At 43.0% G+C, this 11,713-nt stretch overlaps 1 protein-coding gene across 1 annotated transcript; it reads right to left on the bottom strand.

Annotated features, from left to right (window-relative positions):
• Positions 1 to 1,424: 1,424 nt before the first annotated feature.
• Positions 1,425 to 7,803, bottom strand: LOC125449597 (ecto-ADP-ribosyltransferase 5-like). Its single transcript, XM_048525432.2, has 3 exons — positions 7,722 to 7,803; positions 6,199 to 6,342; positions 1,425 to 4,190 (listed from the first exon to the last, which is right to left on the bottom strand). Exons 1-3 carry the CDS (start codon positions 7,801 to 7,803, stop codon positions 3,391 to 3,393), a joined length of 1,026 nt encoding a protein of 341 aa, XP_048381389.2. The 3' UTR covers positions 1,425 to 3,390.
• Positions 7,804 to 11,713: the final 3,910 nt, after the last annotated feature.

The following is an 11,713-nucleotide window of genomic DNA, read 5'->3' as shown; positions in this document are numbered from 1 at the left end:
TATGCTCTAATGTGCAGTTAAGTACTTGTTTGCATATATTCCATGTGATGACATAACATCTGGAACGGCCTGATAAGTGCGTAACTGCCCACTCAAAAGACGCACTCCAGCCCTTAGTTTTTTTTTATGTTTCTGCAGTTTACTAAGCCAGTTTATAAGACAATAGATTCTGGTGAATGGAGCAGACTGTTACATTTTTCAACCTGACTCATCCAATATTTCCTTTTGGCCGCTTTAAAGGGCTCCAGGCTAACATGGTAATAGCCTCTTGATGGATCCTCAATGCCCTCACCGACACAGGTGACGTAGAGCTTGTCACTGTTTGTACACTCAGTCGGACATCCCACTTGGCTCCATGTCATATCCACATGCCTGCCCGAATCTCATTCACACTCTCGTGTCCCTGGCCACCAGTGACCAATCCTAAAATTTGCCTTCATCTCAGGCAGTGACTGCCTCCGGGAACAGGATGGTCAAGGCATTCACTGACTGCTCAACGTCCCACAATGTCTTCGATATATCTCTTCAAAATATCAGCCTGAAGGACAAAACTTCTTCATCCTGCAACTTGCATGGGTATGGAATAAGATGCCTGGACTTGTGGTGGAGGCCGAATCCAATGAACCACTCAGGAGGGCTTTGGGTGCTTGTTTAAGGAGAAACAAAGTGCAGGGTTCTGGGGATTCAGCATGAGATTACCATAAAGTTAAAATGCACAGCTGGCTTCCTCCTTTTGCACCTTAACAATTCTGTCATTTGTGAAGGGGCAGCTGCAACAGTCTCCCTGAATGAGAGTCAACAATATGTCGGCTTCAAGAACATTAGAAAACACATGTGAAGGTAACACTGTGGCTGGAGAAGGCGAACCTTAATATTATGCATGAATATAAAGCAGAGTCCGGCAAATCTACTGTAAAAGGGAAAAGGGTGGCATGGTGGCTCAGTGGTTAGCACTGCAGCCTCACAGCACCAGGGAGCCGGGTTCGATTCCCGCCTCAGGCGACTGTCTGTGTGGAGTTTGCACGCTCTCACCGTGTCTGCTTGGGTTTCCTCCAGGTGCTCTGGTTTCCTCCCACAGTCCAAAGATGTGCAGGTTAGGGTGGATTGGCCATGCTAAATTGCCCGTAGTGTTCAGGGGTGTGTGGGTTATAGGGGAATGGGCCTGGGTGGGATGCTTCAAGGGGCGGTGTAGACTTGTTGGGCCGAAGGGCCTGTTTCCATACTGTAGGGAATCTAATCTAGTAAGCAGGCAGTCACAAAGTTGGAAGGTGCTGATTACACTGTGTGCAAAATGACCAACAATCTTATTATAAAGGACTCCATGCAATCTGTGCATCAGTCTCTTAACATTTGCACCCCTTTGACTAGGTTGATTCTTTACTTAAAACATAACAGTGATACATGATCAGTTAACAATTGTTCAGTTTTAATTTTATGTATATTTTTGATCCAAAACTAACGTACATTTTGCATTTACAGTGAGGGAAATAAATTCCAGTTGTCCAAAATAATTTTCTGTGATACCAATCGTGTCTCTACATTCACCAAATTGAGTAGCAAATACAAAGAATCAATTGAAGAGTGCAATCTTTAATATTCGTTATGCAGGATTTTGAGATTAGGTGCCCTTTGTGTCAATTTGTTAAAGCCTCAGGGTCAATGGAATTTGTGAAATACATGTTCTATAGTCGATGTCCAAAACCGGAAGTAAATGAGACGTGACTAACTAAAGACGATAAACAAAGTAAAAACTGAAAGAACTGCGGACGCTGAAAATCAGGAACAAAAGCAGAAGTTGCTGGTAAACTCAGCAGGTCTGGCAGCGTCTGTGAAGATAAAAATCAGAGTTAATGTTTCCGGCTCAGTGACCATTCCACAGAACTTGAAAAAAAATGGCTTGTAAAACATAGAAGCCAGCAACTAGAGTAGGCCATATAGACTTAAGTCATGTTTGTCATTCAATATGGTCATTATTGATCCTCTATCTCAAAGTGTATTCCCAGTTTTCTTCCATATGCGATTCCGAAACACCTGAGACTGGGAGTTATTTGAACTCCAGCTTAGGAGGACCAAGAAAGGGAAAAGAGAATATGAATGCAAGCTAATTAGGAATATCAAGGTAGACTGTAATAAGCCTCTTTTAAAATGTGGAAAAGGAAAATTTACCAGGGAAAACTGTTTCCCTAGTATATGAGGGAAAGGAGAATGTGTAATGAGCAACAGGGAAATGCATCTGTCAGTGTGAAAGGAAGGAACAGAAAATTTTCCATAAATACCGGGGAGTTGTGAAACAGATGAAGTAAAACAAATTGGAGTGAGTAGAGAATTTTGTGTTGGAAGACTAACTGAATGAAGGGTTGGTAAAGCCCTTGGGCAAAATGAGATTCAATTCTGAGCATTGAAAGAGATGGCTAGAAAGACAGGGGAGGGAGAAAGAAATACGTTGCAAAGTTGGAGAGATTCTGGTAAGTTTCATGGTGATTAAAAAGTAATAAGTGAAACCTCACTATTTAGTAAGTGAGGAAGAGGGAGAATTGAGAAATGCAGCTTTGTTAGTTTGAGATCAGTCAGATGTTAAATTTGTCTATCTTTATAAAGAGTCTGAGAACTGGCGATTCAAGGAAGTGTGATAAAATTGGACTGAGTGAATATGGAATTGTAAAAGTGGAAATTTGGTTTGTCAAACGGGTGGAGATTTTTGAGGATGTTACTTGATGCATTTGATAAAGGAGAAGCAATGGGTACGGAACATTTTTCCAGGGTCCGACACAGGGTCATAAATGAAAATATGGGCCATCCAACTGAGGATAAGTTACTGCTGTGAGTAAAGACGCTGTTAACAGACAGAAAGCAGAGAGTAGTAATCAACATGTCACTCTCAGGTTGTCAGTATGTAACTCGAAGGATCAGTGCGAGGTCCACAACTCTTCACATTCTATACTAATGATTTCCATATGGGGCCCAGCTGTAACATTTCCAAATGTGGGAATCTAAGGCTTGAGGAAGGCCCAAGAAGGCTTCAAGAGACCATAAGACCATGAGACTGAAGGGCAGAATTAGGCCATTTAGCCCATCTAGAGGATGTGGTCTTCCCAAGAAACATGGTGGATGTCATATAATGTGAGGATGTGTGAGGTTTTCACTTTGGAGGAAAAAAAGGCAGCGATACGGAAATGTTGCAGAGAGAAGGGTCTGGGGAAGGGGATGGAGAGCAGTGTTCAAGGCAAGGTGGGATCTGCTCAATAGCACTGGGTCCTCCAGAACTTCTTCACTTTTATATTTTACATCCACTTCGAGCACCATGCAGGGAGAGAGCCAGACCTTACAGTGAGCTGGGGGCAAGAGGAGGGCGGGTTGGTGAAGATAGAACTGCAGGAATTGAATGAGACCTCACCCAGAGATACAAATCAGGGCTGTTAGAATCCACAATCCACAGAAAGCTGAGTTTGCTATCCCCTCATCGGGCACCACCACTACCTTCCCATCCTTCCCCATCTTCAAACTCATCTGCTTTCCTTTCTTCGTCACCCCCATCAGAGAAACATAGTTGCCATATGTCTCAGAAGTGATCTTTCCCACAATGAACACCTCGTAGGGTGGAATCAGGACCTCATTCTCTGAGTGGAAACAAGAGTGGTTTTGGATTCGTGCTCCATACTGGGTTCTGATCTTGAATATGGTGTTCGTCTTTGTACTGAAGTCAATGAAGTTCAAGGCAACATTTTCATCCAGTGAAGAAGAGGCGAAAATACCAAAGCGCATCTGTGACCCCTCAGTACCTTCAGCCAGATATCGAATCCCTCGATAAACCCTCTGGGTCTCTGTGGGGGATTTGCTTCTCAGTTTCTCCAGGGCAGTATCTAGCAGGTAATGATAACTTTTATACTTGAAGTTGTTTTCATATGTCATCTCATCAGTTCCAAATTTCCTGACTGCATCGTTGAATTGTTTGTAGAATGGATTTTCTTCAGGATATTCCGCTGTATAGGCATAAATCGCAAGCATGCGTTCCTTTGTGAGGCCACTGGCGTCAGTGCACTTCATATTATTCTTGGCATTTTCCCAAACATCACCTATTTCATTCTGGATGTAGCTGATGGCCAGCTGATCAGATTCTGTGCTGTGGGTGAAGATGTAAGCTGCAGAACTTTTAACCATATCCAGGTGGATAACATCCTTAAGGCCATGACCTGTGGAACAAAATAGGAATGGGACCTGGAATTACCTTCCGCAGGGAGCACAGGACTGTAGGAAATAGGAACGAGAGTGTACTCTACCATTAAATGGTACCATGGCCGATCCAACATTCCCCTCTCCTGCCCTTTCCCCTTAATCATTGATTGACAGGTTAAACGGGGTAATTGAGAAGGCATATCATACACTTGCTTCTATCAGGTGTGGTACAGACTCTAAGAGTGGGGTGGGGTGATGTACAGGGCTTTGGTGATGTTATGGATGGAGTACTGCACGCAGTTCAGGTCCCCACATTATAAGAAGAATGTGATTGTACTGGAGGGAGTGCAGAGGAGATTCCCCAGAATGTTGCCAGGGATGGAGCACATCAGTGATGAAGAGACGAAGGGTAAGTTTGGGTTGTTTTCATTGGACCAGAGAACACCGTAAGAAATAGAAATATCAGGAAAGCTGTTTGGGTCCTCAAGCCTACTCCACTGTGCAATCCGCTGTGAGAAGAAATTCCTCCTCATCTCAGTCTTAAATCACCTTGCGTTAATCCTCAGTCTCTGCCTTCTGGTCCTGGACTCTCCTATGGGGGGAAACATTCTCTCAGCTTTGACCCTATTGAACATCTTAGGAATCCTATGTGTTTCAATGTAATAGTAAAGGCGGGGCCTTCAAATACATTCAGAACGGAGCTGGATTATGTTTTGGTGTAAAAGGGGGCTCAGAAGGAGGAGAGATAGCAAGAAGTGAAGTGAAGGGCACATAGTTCAGCCATCCTCTTTGTCAATGACAGCCATAGATTTAATGATCGATTCTTGCTCTTGTTGTTCATGACTTTACCATCTGAAGGAGTACACTGGGCCCCTGTTTATCAGCTCACCCCCAACAATCCATCTCAGACTTTTGTGTAGGTCTAGATATTGCTGGAAAGCTTTGAGAATGGAGCAGAAACCCCCAGGGTCAAAACTGTAACCCAGCTCATGCTGTTCAAGAACTCGACATGAAGTGGAAAGCAAAATTCAGTGATAATTTTTGGAGACATTTGGAGCATACATTGAGAGCGTCCCCACCCCTAGAGACAGATGGTTCAGGCCCTAGGTACCCCAGAGATGTGTCCGAACATTTTTTGAACAGCTTTCTTCCAAATACATTAAAACCTTAAGTCATTGTTAGATTAAACATGATGAGAACCAGGGGCTAAAACAGAAATTGCTGGAGAAACTCAGCAGGTCTGTGAATAGAAAACAGAGTTAGAATTTCAGGTCAAGTGGCCCTTCTCCAGAACAACCAGGGGGGCTCCGTTGCCCAGGCAGGGGACAATGTGCTGAGAAAGGTTGGATAGGCTGGGATGTTTTTCACTGCAGCATTGGAGGTTGAGATGCAATAGAAGTTTATAAAATAACGAAGTATAGATAGAATTAATTGTTGTCTTTTCCCTAGGTTGGGGAACTTCCAGACTAGGGAGCACATTTTTTAAGGTGAGAGGAGAGAGATTTAAATTTGACAAGGGGAAAAATTTTTTTTGCAGAGAAGGTGGTTCACATGCAGAATGAACATCCCAGCGAAGTGGTGGTTTTGGATACAATTACAACATGTAAAAAACATTTGGATTAGTACATGAAGAGGAAATGTTTGAAAAGATATGGGCCAGGAGCAGGCAGGTGGGACAAGTTTAGTTTGGGGTTATGTTCAGCATGGACTGGTTGAACCAAAGCATCTGCTTCCATGCTGTATAACTCTATGACTTTGTGGAACACACGGCAGGTTCCAAAATCCCATCAACATGATGACCCCTGTCTGTTCAGGAGGTGCTTTATGCACTGGCACTACCAAGAGCAAAATATGTTGCAGCATGAAAGAGCATCAGTTATAATAAGAGACAGCTACAGAATGAGTATGGTTGGTTTGACAACCTTATCATGTTAACAGCAAGTGGATTTGAGGAATGTCAAAGGCAGAGCATTCAAGACAGAGAAGAATCTATTGAATTCCTAAGCCCACAATGCAAATACTTACAATTAAAGCAGAGAACAGTCAGCAGAGAAATGAACAAATTACACATTGTTCCTCTCTTCTCTTCTATGTCCGTGCAGGTGAGCTGGCTCCTGTCTTTCTGAGGTGTGTTATCTCGGTGTGTGTTCTTATTCTCAAAGAACTTAACTGGGTGGAACCGTATTTGGAATGTCAACGTGTGGGATGAGTGATTTTGAAACAGAAACCATTGACACCGAAAACACTTTGTTACTGATAAATATTCCGATGTTTTAAATATGCTTTTCTAGAGTTGTTAAGAAATGTGTGAAACCAGAATGTAATGCCTTTATTTAGTACATTCATTCTCTCTCCTGCACACACAATTTCTCAAAGACCACTCAATCTTTGTATTTATGTTTCTAATCTCAATCTCAGCATCAGTGGCAATGATCTTCACTGGCAATAGGTCATTGACTTTTTCTCTCTCTTTTTTACTTCTTTTTCTCTTTCTATTCCATCCTTCAATCTCTAAAAACTTTGTATGACCATGTTTCTTTTTTTGCTTTCACCAAAACCTGTTGAAATAACATACAAGTTTCTCTCTGCTGCTGGCTCGGGTTTGTTTGAACACGTCGCTCTTATTATCAAAAGGAATGACTTGGATGATGGGAACGATTGTGCAGTTACTTGGCACAAAAATAGCTGGGGAACTATGTTATGAAGATGGAATAAGGATCAGTTAAAGGATGTGGATTGTTTGAGTGAGTGGGCTTACAAAAGTAGACTTACAAAAATTCAACTGAAGTAAACCATCTGATATAAGAGCAGATTGGGCCATTAAGCCCAACAAATCTGGTCTGCTATTCAAACATGGCTGGTATGTTTCTCAATCCCCTTCACCCCATATCCTGTGATTTTCCTAGTATAACGAACCTGTCTTAAATACACTCAATGACTTGACCTCCACAAGGCTCTGCAGCAATGAGTTCCAGCCGATTCAATCCCCCTCTGGCTGTAAAAATTCGTCGTCATCTCAGTGCTAAAGGTTCATGCCTTCACTCTGAGGCTGTGCCCTCAGGTACTAGTATCTCATACTAACGAAAACATCTTCTCCACGTCCAATCTATCCAGATCTCTCAGTATTCTGTAAGTTTCATTCAGATCCTCGTCATCCTTCTGACTTCCTCATATGACAAGACCTTCATTGCTGGGATCATTCTTGGAAGCCTGCTCTTGACCACCTCCAAGAATCGCACATGCTTCCTTAGATATGGGGCCCAAAACTGGTCACAGTATTCCAAATATAGTCTGACCAGAGCCTTATATAGCCTCAGCATTACAGCCCTGCTCTTTGTTTTTATCTATTGACTCAGGGGATCTGGGTATCGCTGGCGGGCCATCATTTATATTCTTGCATTTAACCCTCTCAAAATGAATGCAATCATCGCACTTTCCTTCCTAATTGTCGACTGATGGCTACATCTAATTCCAGCTTCTGGCTTTCAAACTACAGATTGAATTCTATTGTATTATAGAGCTGTCCCACAGAGGTTCCTTCACCTTACAGTCTGCCTCATTACACATCACCCTGTCCAGAATTTCCTGTATTCTCATGGGGTCTACCACAAACTGCTCCAAAAAAGACATCTCGTAGACATCACATGAATTCCTTTTCCTGAGATCTGCTACCAACCTGATTTTTCCCACCTATATATTGAAATCACCCATGGGGGTTATTGTAATAGTGCCTTTCTTGCATGCCTTTTCTATCTCCTAACTTACTTTCTTCCCCACATCCTGACAACTGCTAGGAGGACTGACATAACTCTCATCAAGGTCTTTTCCCCTTTGCAGGTCCTCAATTCTACCCATACGGATTCTATGTCTTCTGACTGGATATCAATTCTTGTATTGATTTAATTTCATTTCTTACTAACAAGATAACCCAAACAGTCTTCCCATGCTTTTGATAAGAGTGTATCCTTGAATATTGTCTGTGATACCCACAACATTATACCTGCCAATATCAATCTGCGCTACAAGCTCATTTACCTTGCTTTGCTTAGTAAATACATTTCAGTCCAAGTCCTGCATTGACTTGCCCATCTTTTAATAATTGTTCCCTGATCTGCTGTGCCTGAATTTAGATTCCTGACCCATTTCATACTCTGTCCTATTATTAGTTCTAGGAACTTTAATAACCTCTGCTGAGTCCTCCCCCATTTTAACTTTACCTGTAATTCTCCGTACACTGATTCCACACCTCTACAATTTCGCTTACTGCCATATCTACTGCCCTGGTTGAGTGATTCTTCAAGTCTCTGGTACCAGCAGGATTCAGATAGAGTCCATCCCATTCGAAAAGCTCCCTCCCATCCCAGAACCAATATCCCATGAATTCAAGATAATAAAATGTGAGGCTGGATGAACACAGCAGGAGCACAAAAGCTGACGTTTTGGGCCTAGAGCTCTGATGAAGGGTCTAGGCCCGAAACGTCAGCTTTTGTGCTCCTGAGATGCTGCTGGGCCTGCTGTGTTCATCCAGCCTCACATTTTATTATCTTGGATTCTCCAGCATCTGCAGTTCCCATTATCCCATGAATTCAAATATGTTTCTTCCATACTTTACCCCCTTAATCTTGTTGCCCCTGCACCAATTTCCTCATGGCTCAGGTAGTAATCCAGAAATTTTTACCTGTGAGGTTCTGAATTTTAACTTAACCCCTAAATTCTCATGTTCCCCTCAGCAGAACCTCCTTCTGCCTAGATTGTTGGTGTCTATTTGGACCATGGCAACTGGATAGCTGGATCTATTCCTCCCACTCCAAGTACCTCTGCAGCCCAGATGAGAGATCCTGAACCCAGGCACCAGGCAGGCAACAAAACCTTCAGGCCTCTTGAGCCTGGCCTGTGTCTATTCCCCTGACCTTTCTATCTCCGATTCGAAGTACATTGCTCTTTTCTCCACACCACCCCCCTCCCCACCCTGGTTTCCCTGTGCCACCATGCTGCAGTCTGTTTACTCCTCCTCCCTACAGATCCCACTATCATCCACACAGAGAACAAGAATCTCAAACCTGTTGGACAATCTCGGGGGCTGACGCTCATTCAGAACTACCTCCTGGATCCCTCGACCTGCCTCATTTGTAGTCACACCCTCCTGTCCCTGACCACTGACCAAATTCAACAACGTTAATCTAAGGTGTTTGACTGCCTCCTGAAACATAGCATCCAGGTAACTCTCCCCCTCCCTGATGTGTCATAGTGTTTGAAGACAAGAGTCCAGCTCATTAGCTCAGAGTCAGTGTTCCCCAGGCAAACAACACTTGTTACAGATGTGGTCACAATGAACCACAATAGATTTCACGAGCTCCCACGTTATGCAAACACAACACAGCAACTGGTCTGCCACCTCCATTTTCATTACTTGAGTGGTAAGTTGATTTTAAAAAAATCCCACTGTTCTTTTAGTTTGTAACCTGTAAACGTTTCTCCTATTTACCTTCAATCTGAAGGAAATCTATAATAGACACTCAAATTAGTCGCTACCACCCATCATTAACTTATGGTTTACCTTTTGTACTGGGCCTCTGGTGCTAGTCTTCAATGTATCCTGTGAAGATAAACCCTACAAGCAATGAGCTGATAAAAAGCAAGCAAAAAAAAACACCTCCTCCCCTCTGCACTGAATTTCCACACTGCCTGCAAATTCCCTGAACTATGTACTCACTCAAGAAGATTCTCACTCTGAATGTGATTTCTCTTTTCTGACAGTGCAATTTCCCTCATGGGAGAGTCTAGGAGCAGAGGTTTAGTTTCAGAAAAAAAGGGCACCAATTTAAGACTGAAGTGAGGAAGGATTTCTTCTCTTACGAGGTTGTCAGGCTTTGGGTCTCCTTGCCACAGAGAGCTATGGGGCAGAGTCTTTGTGTATATTTAAGGCTGAGAGAGATAGATTCTTGGTCAGGAAGGGAATTGTGGGATGTGGGGAAGAGGCAGGATGTGAAGAACGTTGGATCAGCTCTGATGCCATTGATTGGCGGAACAGGCTCGGGGAGCTGAATGGCCATTTCTTTTCCTGTTTCAAATGGTCTTAATGGTGAATGGCTTAGAGGGGAACTTGCAGGGGGCAGTGTTCCAAGGTATCTGCTGCTCTTGTCCTTCTGGATGGAAATGGTAGTGGGTTTGGAAGGCGCTGTCTGAGGATCCTTGGTGAATTTCTGCAGTGAATCATGTATATCATAAACACTGCTGCGACTGAGCATTGGTAGTCGAGGAAGTGGATGTTTGTGGATGCAGTGCCAAAGAAGTAGGCTGCTTTGTCCTGAATGGTCTTGAGCTTCCTGAGTGTTGTTAGAGCTGCACTCATCCAGGCAACTGGGGAGTATTCCATCCCACTCCTGACTTGTGCCTTGTAGATTGTGGGACAGGCTTGGGGGAGACAGGAGGTGAATTACTCACTGCAGGATTTCTAGCTTCTGCCCTGCTCTTGCAGTCATTGTGTTTATGTGGTGAGTCCTGTTGTTTCTCTGATCAATGGTAACCCCTATGAATGTTGAAAGTGATGGGAACAGAGGGCTCATTAGATTGTCTCTTGATTGAGATGGTCATTGCCTTGATTGAATGTTTTCTCTGTGGGGTGGCTGAGTGTCGGTATTACTGGGCCACAGTGTAGGATTGAGTTGGTTTTCAATATTGTAATTAACAATGGTCACTTGATCAAACAAGTGTGAAATTTTATTACATCCTGTTTGAGTGAAGTCACTTATTAAGAAGTTAGCAACTGATGGAAATTTTTCTCAAGTAAACATTAACTGATGAATGTGAAACAGTGTTTGAACTAAGCTTCTATTCAAACACAAAGGAGGCATTTTAAAATGATTTGGTTTCCAATAAAGTCATATGGAATATATGGAGTTATAGAGATCTGCACCACAGGAAAAGGCCCTTCGGCCCATCATGTCTGCAATGGCCAAGAATAATCAACGAAGTATTCTAATCTATTGCTTTGGAACTGCTTATTGACAGTGAGACTTGGAGTTTTTAATTTTTTTTCATATGACATTTCGGAAGATATTCAGTCAAGGGCAGGTGAGCTACAAGTGCCAATTCAATGTATAAATGGTTTTACTGGTGCTGGTAGATATGTCAGTAGAGAGGTCTGAACTAGAGTAAGCTGTTGATAAAATTTGATCTTATAAAGTGACTGGCGTGAAACAATGAACCAGATGACAGGAAGAGGCAACGTTCGGGAGAAGCAATGGCCTAGTGTATAATTGCTGCACTGTTAATCCGGAGACCAAGATAACATTCTGGGGAACCAGGTTTGAATCCTGCCACAGAAGATGGTGCATTTGATTGTTGATGGTTGATGGTTGATTGAACCCATCTTGGTTCATCAATGTCCTTTATGGAAGGAATTTCAGAGCCACAACAATCTGGTTGATCTGAGCTGCCCTCTGGGCAATTAGAGATGGGCAATAAATGCTGCCTGCCAGCAGGACTCTCATCCTGCAAATGAATAAAGTTGGGGGGGGGGTAAAAATCAATAAGTTGA

The sequence above is a fragment of the Stegostoma tigrinum genome, chromosome 46, assembly GCF_030684315.1.
Source record: "Stegostoma tigrinum isolate sSteTig4 chromosome 46, sSteTig4.hap1, whole genome shotgun sequence".
Lineage (NCBI taxonomy): Eukaryota > Metazoa > Chordata > Chondrichthyes > Orectolobiformes > Stegostomatidae > Stegostoma > Stegostoma tigrinum.
The sequence above is the reverse complement of the archived record's forward strand: the minus strand, read 5'-3'. Positions and strand labels throughout refer to the sequence as shown.

Excerpts from the sequence above, each read along its gene's own strand:
- LOC125449597 (XM_048525432.2), bottom strand. The coding sequence starts at position 7,803 with ATGTCTTTTTTGGAGCAGTTTGTGGTAGACCCCATGAGAATACAGGAA. Across the intron at positions 6,343-7,721 it reads GATGTGTAATGAGGCAGACT|TTAAGTTCTTTGAGAATAAG; the intron begins GTAAGGTGAAGG and ends GGTTCCACCCAG. Across the intron at positions 4,191-6,198 it reads GACTGTTCTCTGCTTTAATT|GTCATGGCCTTAAGGATGTT; the intron begins GTAAGTATTTGC and ends TTTGTTCCACAG.